The sequence below is a fragment of the Lagopus muta genome, chromosome 10 (assembly GCF_023343835.1).
Source record: "Lagopus muta isolate bLagMut1 chromosome 10, bLagMut1 primary, whole genome shotgun sequence".
Lineage (NCBI taxonomy): Eukaryota > Metazoa > Chordata > Aves > Galliformes > Phasianidae > Lagopus > Lagopus muta.
The window spans coordinates 3,680,207-3,695,126 of NC_064442.1; the positions used below are offsets into that span (position 1 = coordinate 3,680,207).

At 40.6% G+C, this 14,920-nt stretch overlaps 1 protein-coding gene across 2 annotated transcripts in view; it reads left to right on the forward strand.

Annotated features, from left to right (window-relative positions):
• The window catches only part of IGF1R (insulin like growth factor 1 receptor), a 153,123-nt gene that overhangs the window by 121,226 nt on the left and 16,977 nt on the right, over positions 1-14,920 (forward strand). The window contains exons 11-19 of one of the 2 annotated variants that reach the window (XM_048956591.1): positions 3,240-3,526; positions 4,986-5,122; positions 6,128-6,287; positions 7,244-7,349; positions 8,688-8,758; positions 10,371-10,600; positions 10,879-10,989; positions 11,960-12,119; positions 14,337-14,466. In XM_048956591.1, the coding sequence (XP_048812548.1) occupies positions 3,240-3,526; positions 4,986-5,122; positions 6,128-6,287; positions 7,244-7,349; positions 8,688-8,758; positions 10,371-10,600; positions 10,879-10,989; positions 11,960-12,119; positions 14,337-14,466 (1,392 nt within the window). The remainder of the gene's footprint in view (positions 1-3,239; positions 3,527-4,985; positions 5,123-6,127; positions 6,288-7,243; positions 7,350-8,687; positions 8,759-10,370; positions 10,601-10,878; positions 10,990-11,959; positions 12,120-14,336; positions 14,467-14,920) is intronic. The other variant, XM_048956592.1, reaches the window with a different exon arrangement.

The window sequence follows — 14,920 nt, forward strand, 5'->3', positions numbered from 1 at the left end:
GTAAAGTCCGGTCGTCTAAAATGTGTTGTTTTTCTTGCCAATTTGCTTGCATTTCCCAAAACAAAAGGAAAAACTCAGAACTTTCAACTCTGACAGTCAGTTCACAAAGAATTTCCTGAAAGCTTGACTGTTTCCCCTTTTGCTTAACTTACTGCCATAAGGGTGTGTTTTGTAATAGCAAGGGTAGATAAAGTATAATGTTCAGAAATAGCTGCATAGCTAAGCAACTTTAGATGTTATGTTAGGGAAATTAGAGATTATGAGCTAGTAAAATATCTCTGTGGGACAAATCTAAGCAGCTTGTTACCTGCTGATGTCCATGGTTTTGGTTTTTTTTTTTTCCAAAGGGAGAAGTTATTCAGTGTGTTAATGTAAACCTCAATAGTGGTATTTGTTTCCAGTGTTCTACCTGTCTCCAGGATATTGTGAAAGAAATGCAGCATGTAATACTGCATTAAAATATTCAGCTGCGTGGTTTTAAGTTTGCTCGAAGTCTGTTGATCTAATATTGTGTGCAGTTCTTGGATGAGTGTGGTTATTGGAGTCATGAAGTAGATTTCAAACGTTAGGACTCCGGTCAGTCTTGAACAGATGCTCATGACCACAGGATGAAAAGTTATTCATGAGGTTCCTTAGTTCTGTAATGAGCAGGATGAGATGCATGCTGTTTGTAATAGAAGGTATCTCAGAAGTAATTGCAAAGTTGTCATAGAGTATAAGAAGTCCAGGGAGACCTCATTGTGGCCTTCCAGTACTTGAAGGGAGCATATAAACAGGAGGGGAACAGCTGTTTACGAGGGTGGATAATGATAGGACAAGGGGGAATGGTTTTAAACTGAGACTTAGGTTAGATGTTAGGAGGAAGTTTTTCACCCAGAGGGTGGTGAGGCACTGAACAGGTTGCCCAAGGAGGCTGTGGATGCCCCATCCCTGGAGGCATTCAAGGCCAGGCTGGATGTGGCTCTGGGCAGCCTGGTCTGCTGGTTGGCTACCCTGCATGTAGCAGGGGGTTGGAAGTAGATGATCATTGTGGTCCTTTGCAACCCAGGCCATTCTATGATTCTATGAACATTAACTTGCATTAACTATGAACATTAGCATGCATTTTAAATGGCTTTTGTTTTTTTTACCAATGTCAATTTGATTTCATTTTTATGAAGTCCTATTTTTCTCCCTTCCTTTAACAGAATAGATAAATTTTCATGTTTTTATCTTCTGCCTTTTCCTTGTTTTCTTGGGTTTTTCCTCTGTCTTTATCTGTGCCTTTCACTGGAGCAGGAAACTGCTTGACAGCAAAGCAGTAGTGTCCAATCTCTTGATATTTTAATCTCATTTTCCTTTGTTTTCCTGTAGGTCTTTTTCTCTCCATTATATGACTGTAGTTTTTACCACCAAATTTAGTGTTGCTTTCTCTTTGTTTCTTCCCAAAGACCAGTTAGGACTGTACTTTTTTTCAGATACCACTGAAGAGTGAAATATCTTGTATCCCATAAAGGTGGTGGATTAAGGCATGCTTTCTGGGTTCATACTTTAATTTGTGCTTTTGTTGACTGGAAACAAGCTTTGTATTTTTACTGCTTTTATCGCAGAATTTGTGCAGGTGGTTGGTGGAGGTCATTCCATGTGTTTGTAGGACTTGAAAAGTTTTTTCTTCCCACTGAATTAAAGAGTCAATGGGTACTCTTCCAAAGCAAGCTAAATAGGATTTAGTAACTTCATGAATATCACTGTAGAGGAGAAGCAAATGCTTACATCTCCTGTGAAATACACATCCCACCGACAAGAAATTACATTGGCTTGTATGTTTTTTAAAGCAATTTATTGGTAACTTAAGCTTCTTTCTTGTCTTTATTTCTGTGCTGTGGTTTACATGGCAGCTGAGAGTGTCAGAACGATTCCTCAAGACATAGGAAAAGGATTTTGGAAAATTTCATAGGCAACTCCTAAAAAAATGAGTGCATCCACAGTCAGATTTCAAAATCAAGTCAGGCTCTTTTTGGCTTACTCTGCAACATGCTGCTGTGTGACTGAATGTTCTGAATTTCGTCAGGTAGTGAATTAATTTCTTCTGTTGCATCAGCTTCTTCCCATTGTGTGCCTGGGGAAGACATTAGGCACCTGATCTGCAGCTTACTCTGGTAGAAATGTGGTAGACTTCACCTTTGTTACTGAGGTCCATTGCACTGACCAGGTGCTAAAGGGTGGCAGGTGGGGCAGGATGCAGGCCAATTAATTGCCCTGGTGCACTGCTGTCTGTGTGTGAGCAGTGCAGGTGACTTCAGCGAGGAGGAAAGTGGGAGGTGGAGAAACTCTCCTGCCTACATTGTTAGTGCTTATGGGCAAAACAGGCAAGGATTTGACACATGATCAAGTGACATGTCTTTTATTTAGCAGTTGTGTGTTGGTTAGCTCATACCAGCAAAACATTTGTAGGGTATTTTTATACTGATGTTTGTCATGCCGCTGCTTGGCCATTATAGTTATTCCTTAGACCTGAGAAAGTAGTAGCATTGCTGTAAATCCTCACGTTTTTAATTCAGTGCACAAATCTCATATAGATGCAAAGCAAAGTTGAACTCTTTGCTGTACACAAAATTAGTGCTGCATTTTCTCATTTAGGAAGATTGTTCCTTTACAGCAGGTAAGAGAAACAGAGGTGCACAAATGACCACGCAGTGATGGTGATTGACTTTCATGGCTTTCAGCTGCCATCCAAGGTTTCTTTTTTCAGTCCGGTGCATTCAAAGTTCTGCAGTTCCATTGCAACTGAAAAGACCAACGAGTTAAGCCCACTGAGAGTTAGCTTTGCTACTTGAGCAAACTTCAGAATGTTTTTTCCCTAACCTTTTAAGCCTTTGCCATCTTGATTTTTATTTTAAGCTTCAACATTGTTGTCGTTAAATACAAATCCAGTTTGCTTTTTAAATAACAGAATAACTGTCTTTGCTATTTAGTTTATCATGCCAGCACCAGGGTGGTCATAAGTTTGCACATGTATCATGAGGCTTGCTTTCAGCTTCAGAGATGGATTTCCAACCAAAAGAGAGCAATAGGATGTACTGATGCACTGCAGGTTCAGCTAAAGAGAGAGCTGTTTGCTTGCCTTGCAGTATTCTTTATTTAGCTTTTCTTCTTAATAGCACTTACCTATTTTACTGTGTTTCTTCACCAGTTTTCCTAAACCTAGAGGAAAAGTGAATTTTCTCTAACGAGGCCTTTTTCCTGTATTTGCTCCACAGACCTGATCGGAAGCGGAGGGATGTGTTCCGAATTGCAAACGCCACTTTGGCCACTCGAAACAGGAACACAACTGGGGCAGATCATTTCACCAATGTTTCTGACGCAGAGGAGAGTGAGGTGGAATACCCGTTCTTTGAGACCAAAGTGGATGGCAAGGAGAGAACTGTGATCTCCCATCTCCAGCCTTTTACTCTTTACCGCATTGATATTCACAGCTGCAACCACGAAGCTGACACACTCGGTTGCAGCGCTTCCAACTTTGTCTTTGCAAGAACCATGCCTTCAGGTATGCTCTCATAAGCATCAAGGTTTTGTTGTGTTCTTTTTTTCTGGCAAGAGCTGAGTCTCAGGGGGGACAAATCTTTGAAAACACATAGAGAAGTGTTGGGAGCATGAAATAAAAATTGAACGCAAGGAGATAAATTGGAATTGTATGAAAGTTTCTTGCAGTAGTTTAATTGTCTCGTCTGCTCTCTCCTGTGTACTGAGTCATCTGTATTGAGCCTGTCTCTGATCTGGAGAAGGGCAGCCCTGCCTCCAGTACCTAGATGATTGTGAGAGAAATGGTTTCCCAGCTTTGTAGATGAGAGCCGCAGACGTGATGGATTAAAAGGTTTTATTCTTCAGTTCCCTGCATGCTGAATAGAGACAAGGGAATGTTTCTCTGCTTGTGTTCAGTTTTGCTGTGTTCATGCTGAACTGTTTACAGATGTTAGTGCTGCTGGTGGAAATGCGTGCCAAATGTTTCTCTGTCACAGAATGACCAAGCATTTGTCCAGCCTGGAAACAGGAGGAGCACTGAGATGCTTTGTGCCCAGTTGTGGGCATCTAGAATACTTCAAATAAGAAACACTGAATGCTCTACTCATGCCTGGGAATTATCCATATTGTACTTCTGAGAAGAATAGAGATGGTTTTAGTGTAAGCTCACATGCATCCAGCAAAGAGCTTCTGACTCCAGCAGATGTCTGGGAATATTTGATGCAGTGGTAGTAATTTTGCTTTGTTTCCCTCATAATTTGGGTTCATCTGTGTCAGGGAAAGTAATACTTATTTCAAGGAAGTAAGGAAATATGTAAGATCCAGAAAAGGGACATAAGTATTCCCAGATATTTAGTGTATGGTTTTGAAAATTAAAAGCTAAGTTATTTTACTTTATTCTGTACCTTATAAGACTGAAACTGTCTTCATACTTCTGTTACAATTTGAATAAACATCATAAAATGACCAAGAATGAAAATGACTGGGGATAAACACAACTGCTGAATTGCTGATGAGACCATCTTTTAGACTGAGTGGTTTCCTGAGATTACCTACGGAGAAGGGATGGCAGTGGGGCAGATTCTGCTGTCTTTCTAGCAGTTGTTGTTTGCAGCCATTTGGTGGGACTAGCTGTGTCTGCATGGCTTTGATATAGTGAAAGGCTTGGAATGAAGAACCAAACGCTGATAAGCAGCTCCATGTCATGCAAATATAGCACACTTAGTAAAAAAGCACTGACATCTGATGAAGCTATATGTACACCCTCACTTCTGACAATCAGCAGTTCATGCAATGCTAATCTATCCAGCCAGACCCTGGCCAATGCATTTCATTCTCTGGATCTTCAGATAGTACTTCCTTCAACTCTTTGTGACCTAAAGAATAGTATGAACTTCTATTTTTGTCCCCCACCATCAACTGTTGCCTAAGTTCCTGTTTTAGCAGTAGGTATTCTTCTCACATTCATTGTAAATATTTTACAGAGGGAGCAGATAACATTCCAGGAACAGTAGCATGGGAAGCAAAAGAGGAAAATACCGTCTACCTGAAGTGGTTAGAGCCTACAAATCCAAATGGGCTGATACTAATGTATGAAATCAAGTATGGGCAGCATGGAGAGGTGAGGATCTGACGCTTCTCTGTGAATATTTACTGCTTGTTACTCTAGTTTATACTTTTATCTTGTCACATCACACTGTCTAACCAAGGTAGCATTTTTCAGCCTGTTTTTTTCAGCCTCAGAAAATCTAGGTTTAAGTACAACTGTGGAATATTTTCCCTGCTTTGACTTTTATGCTGCAAAAGACATAGTGCTACGTGAAGAGCCTGTGTAACTAAAAGCTAACATTGTCACACTTGAGTTTGCTAAGGCTCACACAGCACTTGATGCCACAGACAGTGACTTAGCAGCCAGTCTGCCATCCACATTAATTTGGAGTTCCCTATTAGTCTTGTTGCCCACGGGGGTTACCTGCAGTTTGGGAATGAGAATCTGAAAGGGCTTCCAAGTTACGACTTTTATTATGCTTTAAAATACTAAATATACCTCAAAACTGAGTAAGGGTGGGGGGGATACAACGTTTAGATACATTCAGTCTGTAAAAATTAATAGTTTAATGGTTTGGTTTTAATCATTTGCAGGCTGTAATAAAAAGCTTGGAGATCTGGTAGCACTGCAAAAATTATCTTTGTGACTTTCACCGAAAATGTAATATTCAGAATAGACCTGTTTTGTGTATTCTTAACAAAAGTAATTTTTATGTGGTGTTTATGGTAGCTGCTTTCTTTCAGAGATCTCTGGATTACCGAGTCCTTAATAATTGAACAGTCTTAGTCCCAACTGAGATACAGAATGGAATCTTTTTTAACTTTCTTCTTTCTGAGTGCTGCTACAGACCAGTGATGGAGATGGTGATTTCAAACACTCAGCAACAAGCAGTGTCTCATTCCTTTGTCTTATTTTGTCAGGTTTTGGATTCCACATCTCTTTAAGCTGTTGGAATGAAGGCTAATCAGGCGGGGTATTTAGTTGTACAGATGAGCTTATGTTGCAGCTCTACCCTCTTCTCCAGAGTGAAGAGTATGAAGATTTTAACATGAACTGCAAATTGCTTTTTCCTTTCAGGAGAAACGAGAATGTGTTTCGAGACAGGAATACAAGAAGCTTGGAGGGGCGAAGCTGACTCATCTGAACCCCGGAAACTATTCTGCTAGAGTTCAGGCCACATCATTGGCTGGAAATGGATCTTGGACAGAGCCAGTCTCTTTCTATGTACAACCCAAATGTAAGACCAGTATTGCTTGGCTGTGTCCATCTGGGGACTTGACTTTTTGAAAATTCCTAAGGTTTACTTACATAACTGAATACTCTTACCTGTTGATGTGTTTTGGAAATTCCTCTTTGTTCTACTTTCTGACAGTTGTATATAAGCAACAGGTGTATTGGAGGTGTGGTCCTTTTGTTGCATGCATTGCACATATATGAGGTGCAGCCAGGTGATGGGTGCATAGAGTTTACTACTGTGGCTCTCTCTGATGCCCACCTCACAGCCCTGTGTAATGTTAGGAGTTAAATGCTGGAGTTAAATTGTGCAGAAACTGTGATAATCTGCACACCTACTTTGAATTACAAAGTGATTTAAGAACCAGTGATCTGTTAAGATTTGACCTGGCAGATTTTATTTAAATATCAGTATGATTTTTTATACTTTAGAATTGATCTTAGGCACGTTGTGATAAAGATGGTGCTAATGAAATGGGATACTGCTCCTGAGAATGGTAGCAATTTAGGTTTTGGAAGAATAGCTCTGCACAGGGTACATGGAGACCTTCTCCAAGCAGTTGTATCCACAGAGAATTAAACTCCAAGCCAACGTGAATATCTTCTGAAGTATGAGCAATTGCAAGGTGAACAAAAGGTGGTGGAAAAGAAAGGTTAATATACAAGTGAACAACCGCGTATTGTTCACTGAGGAATGTAAGTCTTCAAGCATAACATGTGAAACCAAACTCCAGACAGACGCTGTTCTGTACAAAGTTAATGCTTCTCAATCTCTGTTCTCTTGTTCCACTCATCTGCAGTCAGGGAGTGTTTCTGAGTACATTTTTCCACATCAGACAAGAAAATGAGTACTTTGATTTCTCCCGTGTATGGAAATATACTTGAGTGGGTTTTGAATGTTTCTTTGTTAATGGAGATTTTATAGAAACCTTAATACAATTGTTTTCTTGTTGGTTGCAGCAGCAAACTATGACAATTTCCTCCATTTGATAATTGTGCTCCCCATTGCTTTCCTGCTCATCATTGGGGGTTTGCTGATAATGCTGTATGTCTTTAACAAGAAGAGGTGAGTTATATTTGTGGTTGAAGCTAAATTGCAGGAGGGGAATGCTTATTTTCAAATCTGTGTCTGTGGAGCAAGTTAGAAAATAAAAAGTGAAATAGCTTTCAGAGTACTTGAGAAGCTCAAGTGGATTCAGCCTTGTTGGTGTGTAGAAGGAGGTGGTGTAGAGTTACTGCCAGTATCTGCCTGCTGCTTGGGATGCAAAAGGGCTTTTTATTACAGTATCATGTTTGAAGGGGAAGAGGAAGGGTTGTCAGGAAGATACCCAGTGATGGCAGCTGTGTTGAACCTTTATAATCAGATGCTTTGAAATGCAGGTTGCTCTATAAACTTAGTTCAAGTCAGGTTAATCTGATTTCTTGCAAATTCTGAAGTCTATACACATAATAATATTTGTATGCTGGACAGAACATTCAATTGATTTGTTTTCCTTAGTGTTGTACTTAAATAACTAGGGTTTTTTTTTATAATTATTTATTTAATTGAAATACATAATGAGAACTTAGCAGAAGTCAGTGCAAATGTCCTCCCTTGCCACTTTTTAAGTGTGGAGCTTTTTTGTTATACCTACTTTTAAATTATGCTCACTGAGTATCTCATTATCTCCAGCTCTCATCCCTTTATGTGCACACTGTAATCTCAGTTCCCAAGCACCACAGAAAAGGCTTTGCACTACAGAAAGGGTTTTGCCTCAAGTGATGTGAGGCACCTGCTTGGCCTTCCCATGTCCTCTCTGGAGTGGAGTAATTGATACCTCATCCTTCTTTAAGTTGTTGTTCTAGCACACAAAAATGTTTTCTTTGGTTTTCTGCAGTCTGATTAATAATTTTATTTGTACCACTTGCCCCCTGCAAGAACTCATACAACTCTCACTAAATGTCTTATTCTGAAAATCACACCAGTAAAATAAAATAATAGAAGCAATTTATAAAGTAGTTGAATAGAAGAAACCCAACTAAAAAAAGCCTTGTTCTTTGCTTGATCACTTACGTCTCACAGTAAAAAGCAGGTGATGTTAAAGCCACAAGTCTCCTGGGTGTATCAGTGCACAGCTGCCTTTCTTACAGGAAGTTTGCCCAGCAGCTGAAAGTACTGTGTGTTTACACTTCTCTGTACCACATCAGCACCAGAAAAGACTGCAGGTTTCCTGGGAAAAATGTTCTGAGCTGTTTTCCTATTGATTATGGGAAGTAGAATAAGAATGTGATTTGTCTTCTTTCTCTGAAAAGCTCTCCACGTACAGTAAATACTTCATGGTTGTGCAAACAGTGGAAAAGCTGTAGAATAGGCAGTCTGCAATTACTTGAGTTTAAAGATTAAAAAAGAAAAATATTTCAACAGGAACAGTGACAGACTGGGCAACGGAGTACTTTATGCATCTGTGAACCCTGAGTACTTCAGTGCTTCAGATGGTAAGTGTGGGCCTGAGCCTCTCTGCTCACTTCTGTATGTTCTGTTTGTGTCTGACTTGAGAAGGTATGAAACCCTTGCAAAGGGATGTGGTAAAACTTCTTTCTCTTCATTGTATCTGCACACCCATGGTTCATTCATAGGCAGTTGCACGTGAATGTTGTCTGCCTACTGAAACTGGGGAGTTTCTGAAGTTTTTCCTGGAGTTTAAGCTGAGATTAACTTGGGTGGGTTTCCCTTTCAGAGCATTGTCTACTTAGGCAGTAATTTTGTTTCTAGAATGAAGGAAGAATTCATGAATTCTGTGTCTTCACTATTTGTCCTTTTGAGCCCCGTTCTGACCTATTGGAACAAGCTCACCACTTGCTTGGCTTGCCACTTGCCAGTCATAACGTGTGGCAATTCTGTGTTAGAATGAGCACAGCCGTTGTAATGTAATCTCCATTTTCTTTTCTCTTTAATATCTGGAGTATAGAAGTCAGTTACTCTTTGACTAAAAAGCTTTTTCAAACTAGTTTCACGTTGACCAAGCAGGTTTGTACTTAATGCAAATGACAACATTCTGTGGAATATGTAACATGGGTAATGTTTCTTTGAATGTAAGAATAAAAATGGAAGAAGGTGCTGGAAATGGCAGCTAATGGGCTTTCCTCTTGCTTAGCTACTAAATTGGAAAGTTTTGCTTAAAGTAGTTCTGGTTGCTTCCAAATGAGGTTGTTTGCCACTGGTAGAATAAATAACTCTTTCCTTTATTCCGGTGAAGAAACAAAAGCATGTAATGTGCCCATTGAAGCTTGAGGGGAATGGTGTAATATGAGATTCTTACACTGTCAGAAGCATCTTCTGAAGGTATGGGGGTGCTGCTGGGTGCTAGCTCAGAACTTTGTTACCCAGAGGACTGGATGTTGGGCTTGTATGACTGGCAGCACACCTGAGAAAATGTAACTGCACCGATGGTTTGGAAGACTGCAGAAAATTTCCATCAGGACAATGGTGAAGGTGTCCAGTGTCAAATAAAAAGCAAGAATTAAAACTGATCTCAGGATCAGTTGAAGATGAAGGTTTATTGTTCATTAGGATTGTTTAGTTTCAATTTCTTGTTTGTATACATAATTCTGGACCTTGAATTTATTTCACCTGATGCAAAACACGATGAAATTCCTCAAAATCATACAGGAAACAAATGAACAGAAAGCAAAACAACAAAAAACACATAGGTTTTTGTATGTCTGTCTTATTCTCCTGTACTTCACTTGTTGCAGAGAGGTTTGCTGCTTGGCTGTAGATAAACTCCTTGGCAGGTCCTGTGCTGGCTGCTCTTGAGCAGCAGCAGGAGCTGAATGACCCTGGTTGTGCACATTGTGTTCCTTATTTTTGTCCCATTCTGCCAGTCCCTTTGCATCCATCTATGCATTCCTTTTAAGATGTATTTGTATGCGAAGTATCTGCCTGTCTCTGTATGGGAGAGACCGTGGAATATTTGCACGCATCATTCAGGGGCTCAGCATTATGCCCAGCGTTGCTTACGGTAAAATTGTTCAGACAACTGATATCATAAAGTGACCCCAGTGTTTAGGAAAACAGAACGTGATGGCATGTTCTCTCTCTGCTTAGTGTACGTTCCAGACGAATGGGAGGTGCCCCGTGAGAAGATCACCATGTGCCGGGAGCTTGGGCAAGGCTCTTTTGGGATGGTGTATGAGGGAATAGCCAAAGGAGTGGTGAAGGATGAGCCGGAGACCCGGGTGGCCATCAAAACAGTCAACGAGTCTGCAAGCATGCGTGAGAGGATAGAGTTCTTAAATGAGGCCTCGGTGATGAAGGAGTTCAATTGTCACCATGTGGTAAGTCATGAACGTGTAACCAGGTGGGCTGATATGGCCGTGGTGCTTTGAGGGCGGGAGGGTGTTTGGGGCATGTCCTCACTGGGTGAAGAGGTGCTTGGATTTTAGCTTAAACTCGGCAGCGTTAGAATATTGCTGTTCAGCAGGAGTCAGAGAGAAAATAAATCTGCCTCCGGACGTTTCCCACTGGTTCGTGGGTGTCTGGGGCTACGTATCACATGAATAAATGCTTACTGCAGTTCAGTTGGTGGGATCTGGAACTGTTTTTCCTCTTCCAGGTTCGCCTGCTAGGTGTTGTTTCTCAGGGCCAGCCTACCCTAGTTATCATGGAGCTGATGACACGTGGGGACCTCAAAAGTTATCTGAGATCATTGAGGCCAGACACAGAGGTGAGTCACGACTTGTTGGATTTTGTTTATTTATTTCTTTGCTCAAAAAGGCATCATGTCAGAGGGAGCAGGCAGTTAGCCTTTCTTGCCCTTGTCCTTAAGCTCTAAGCACAAAACATGCTGCTGTGTGATCTGCAACACTTCTTTTTTATGTGGTAATTACTGCAAATAGCCCAGTGTGCTGTATGGAATAGGCTCTGTCTTGTGGTACTGAGTCTGATTTTCCACATTTGAATTAGATCTCTTGTCTAACCTAATTCTTGTCAAGACGTTGAAAAGATTGGCTTGTTGAAGTATACACGTTAGGATAATTGTTTCGTGTTCTATATCCTGCCTGTTGCCTCTGCTGGAAAATAATTACAAATAAGGCCTATTTAAAAAATCAGTGTGCTTGCTAATACACAAATGTACTTCAACATGTAGGCCATCTGTCTAACAGCTAAAATTGCCCCTTATGATGTAGGGTCTGAAAAATGATACTGAATGTTGAAAACATAGTAGACATTGTAGAGAATGAACCCAGCAGTTTTCTTTTGCCATTGGTGGAATAATCTAGAATTTCTGGCATGAGTAATTTAAAGGAACAGAATATGAGTATATGGTTATGTGCAACAGAGAATACATGTGGTATGAATGGAGAACACTGAACATATCAAATAGCTGAAGCAATTGGATGCAGAAAATGTCCAGGCTGAATAAACTATTTAAGCTCTTCAGGTGTAACAAACAACACTGCTGTACTTAAAAGTCTTTCTTGTTTGTATTCCCTATAATAGCATGGCCAATGGCTACTAAAAAAGAGCTGTTTGGGTGTTCTGTCTGTAAACCAGTTTGTTATGCCCAGTTTTCCCTCTAAGCAGGTGCTACAGTGCTCATCATTTAAGAAAGTATGTTGCAGTTCAGTATGGAAATAGGTTTTTTTCTTTTTTTCTTTTCCCCTTACATGTTTTGTCTTCTTAATCCTGCTCAGAGTAATCCTGGCCAAGCACCTCCAACTCTGAAGAAGATGATTCAAATGGCAGGAGAGATTGCTGATGGGATGGCTTACCTCAACGCCAACAAATTTGTTCACAGAGATCTTGCAGCAAGGAACTGCATGGTGGCAGAAGATTTCACAGTGAAAATTGGAGGTGTGTTTTTTGATGTTTACAGGAATGAAAAGCATCATCCTGAAAAATCAACATCTTAGAGGGTGTTTTAGTTGTTTTTTTTTTAAATCTGTTTTTAAAATCTTGTTGAGCTTGGTTCTAGTTTCTGCAGAATGAATTATGTTTCATATGAAGGCTAGCTGTGATTTAAGATGTGTGAGCAGTCAGCGTTGATTTGAAACTCTTGGAATACCTCTCCTTGCTGTTGTTCCATTGAGGAAGTAACATAGCATGTGGGCTTAAAAGGAGCGGGTGAGGCAGCGATTTGAGGTGCAGATGCTGCAGACATCTGGGTGTATGGCACAGTTACCACTGTGTGTCATTTGCTCTTCTGTTAACGCGCAGAAATAATTCTATCTCCTGTTTATTGATTCAAGAAAAACAATTTTAGGATTATTTTAAAGCATATCTGAATTAGATGTGGAATGTAAGGCTTGATTTCAGCTGGATGCTTTCCAGTGTGAACTGGAGTGCTGCTTTCCAGACAACAGAATGGCTTTTCCTCTGCTCTGCTGTTAGAACACCACTTATTTTCCCCCTTCACCATTCCTCCAAAACAGTGTCAGATGAGTTTTTTCAGACTTCCCTCCAGAGAGTGATTTTTGAGCTTTTGGCTGTTTTTAAGTTGTGCATATTAAAATAGCATGTATGGTAACAGCCTTCTGCTCTAGGAAACTAATTCTTTTTCTTTGAGCTTAACTCAGCTATTTTGATAATTTGTGTAAGTAATCCTGTCATTTGGGAGAAAGAAAATATGATTTCATTTTGAGTCAGTTAATTAGGAGATGAGATCTTTGGGGAATTATGTACATTTTCTGCAGGTTTGAGGAAGTCAGCCTCAAATCCTTTCCATTTCAGTGTTCCTACCCCAGCATGTTTTACAGTTCTGTGATTTGAAGGTGGTGTGTTGTCCTCCCTTTAACATGGTGCATGGTTACCCAAAAAGCATTTCATGAAATATGCTGCACTGCTCTTGTTCATGGGCCTGTATTAAAAATCCCTTCATACGGACACAGTCTGGGAACATCTTGGCTGGAACACGCCAGATCAGACTGCTTAGATCTCAAAGGAGAAGCTTGGTGTTGTGCTGTCCTAAGCTCATTGCATTGTGTCTTAAAAGAATTTTCCTTTCTGCGGGGGGTAAGATCAGCCTGGTGTGTGGGAGTGATGGAATGGCTGCACAGATGGGGCTGTTAGTCAGGATCACTGGGGTATCAGCAGCTCTAGCAGGTAAGGAATGAGAAAGATCAGTGGTCTCTCATTCAAGCCATGGACTTGTAATAATGTCTGTGAGAAGTGATTAAGCTGGAGGACTTCTCTCTTCACTCCACATTTCCAAGACAAAAAATGATAAACTGAATTTTGTCCGAGCCCTTCTGTTTCAGCAGATAGCATTTAATTTAAGCAGTTGAATCACACGTGATTTACTAAATTTTTGTTAATATTTGGAAGTGAAGTTGCTTATGTGAGTCGGCTCGTAGAAGGCCCAGCCAGGCTGTGTGCATCAAGCTGATGGCATGGAAAAAACTGGAAGGAGTGAGTGCCAGTCAGATGGTGTTAGGCCAAGCCTTGCAAGTGCTTACGTATTTCCAGCTAAGGGCATGACACGTGTAACTGGGAGTGTGGCTTTAACAGTGGTCTGCATTAGTCATAGGTGAATAGCTTAATCCTCTGTGGAATTTGAGGTAGAATGTTATGTAGGAACTGAAAACTTGCTTTGGAGAAAGGAAAAAGTGAGAGAAGCACTTCCCTCAAAATGTGAGATTCTTTAATTAAAGGCAATAGGATAAGTAATAAATATTTGCATTCTTTAAACAGGATAAGTAATAAGAGAGTTATTTGCATTCTTTAAAAAGAAAAACACTGAACTATTGAGCAGATTAGTGAAGGATGTGAACGTCAGAAGATATAACTTACTGCAAGGCTTGGACATAAACAGTGGAACTTTCCTTAATAATCTATTGAAATCATTCAGAGCTGATCTGGATCCAGCTCTGACCGCTGATGTCCGTGGTAAAAATGCCTGCTGGTTTTGCTGGGAGAAAAGGCAGCCAGCCCTAGGCAGGCAGGTAAAGGCTGTGCTGACAGGTGGAAGATTGTTTGTACCAACCTGTGGTCATCTGCTGATGACAGTGGCTTGTAGTAAGCTGAAATGTTAGTTGTTTCATCATGCAGACTAACAAAACTTGTGCCTTCTAGATTTTGGTATGACAAGAGATATCTACGAGACAGATTATTACCGGAAAGGAGGGAAAGGTTTGCTGCCTGTCCGCTGGATGTCCCCGGAATCACTGAAGGATGGAGTCTTCACGACGCACTCCGATGTCTGGTAACAAAAAAGGGGTTTTGACAAAGCAGTTTTAGCCCTCTTCTTTCTGGTCTCTGCTCTTGTTTTCCAAGATTTAATTAAGTATCCTGCTTCTTCTGGCTCCTCAGATGTAGCTCTGGTTATCCACTGCAAAGCTTTTTACTCTCTGTTGTTTCTGTTGCAAAAATCAAGGGCTCACGAGGTTATTCTGCCCTCAGAGGCAGAGCCTTAAATGGATTTCCAAAGCTGGAGGTGCAGCTTAATTCCTGCTGTGAGTTGTAAAATCACTTGTGCAGTGAAGAACATTACCTTCACCTGGAAGAGCAAGTTGTCATTTTTCAAATTGCCCTCCTTCAAGAAAAGCATTCTGAGTTGCCAAGAATATGGAAAGGTTCATGGTGCTGACCTGCTTTTCTATCAAAACCTTCTGTGTAAATAGCTCCACTTTCCTGCAGACGGTTTGTGTACACTACCA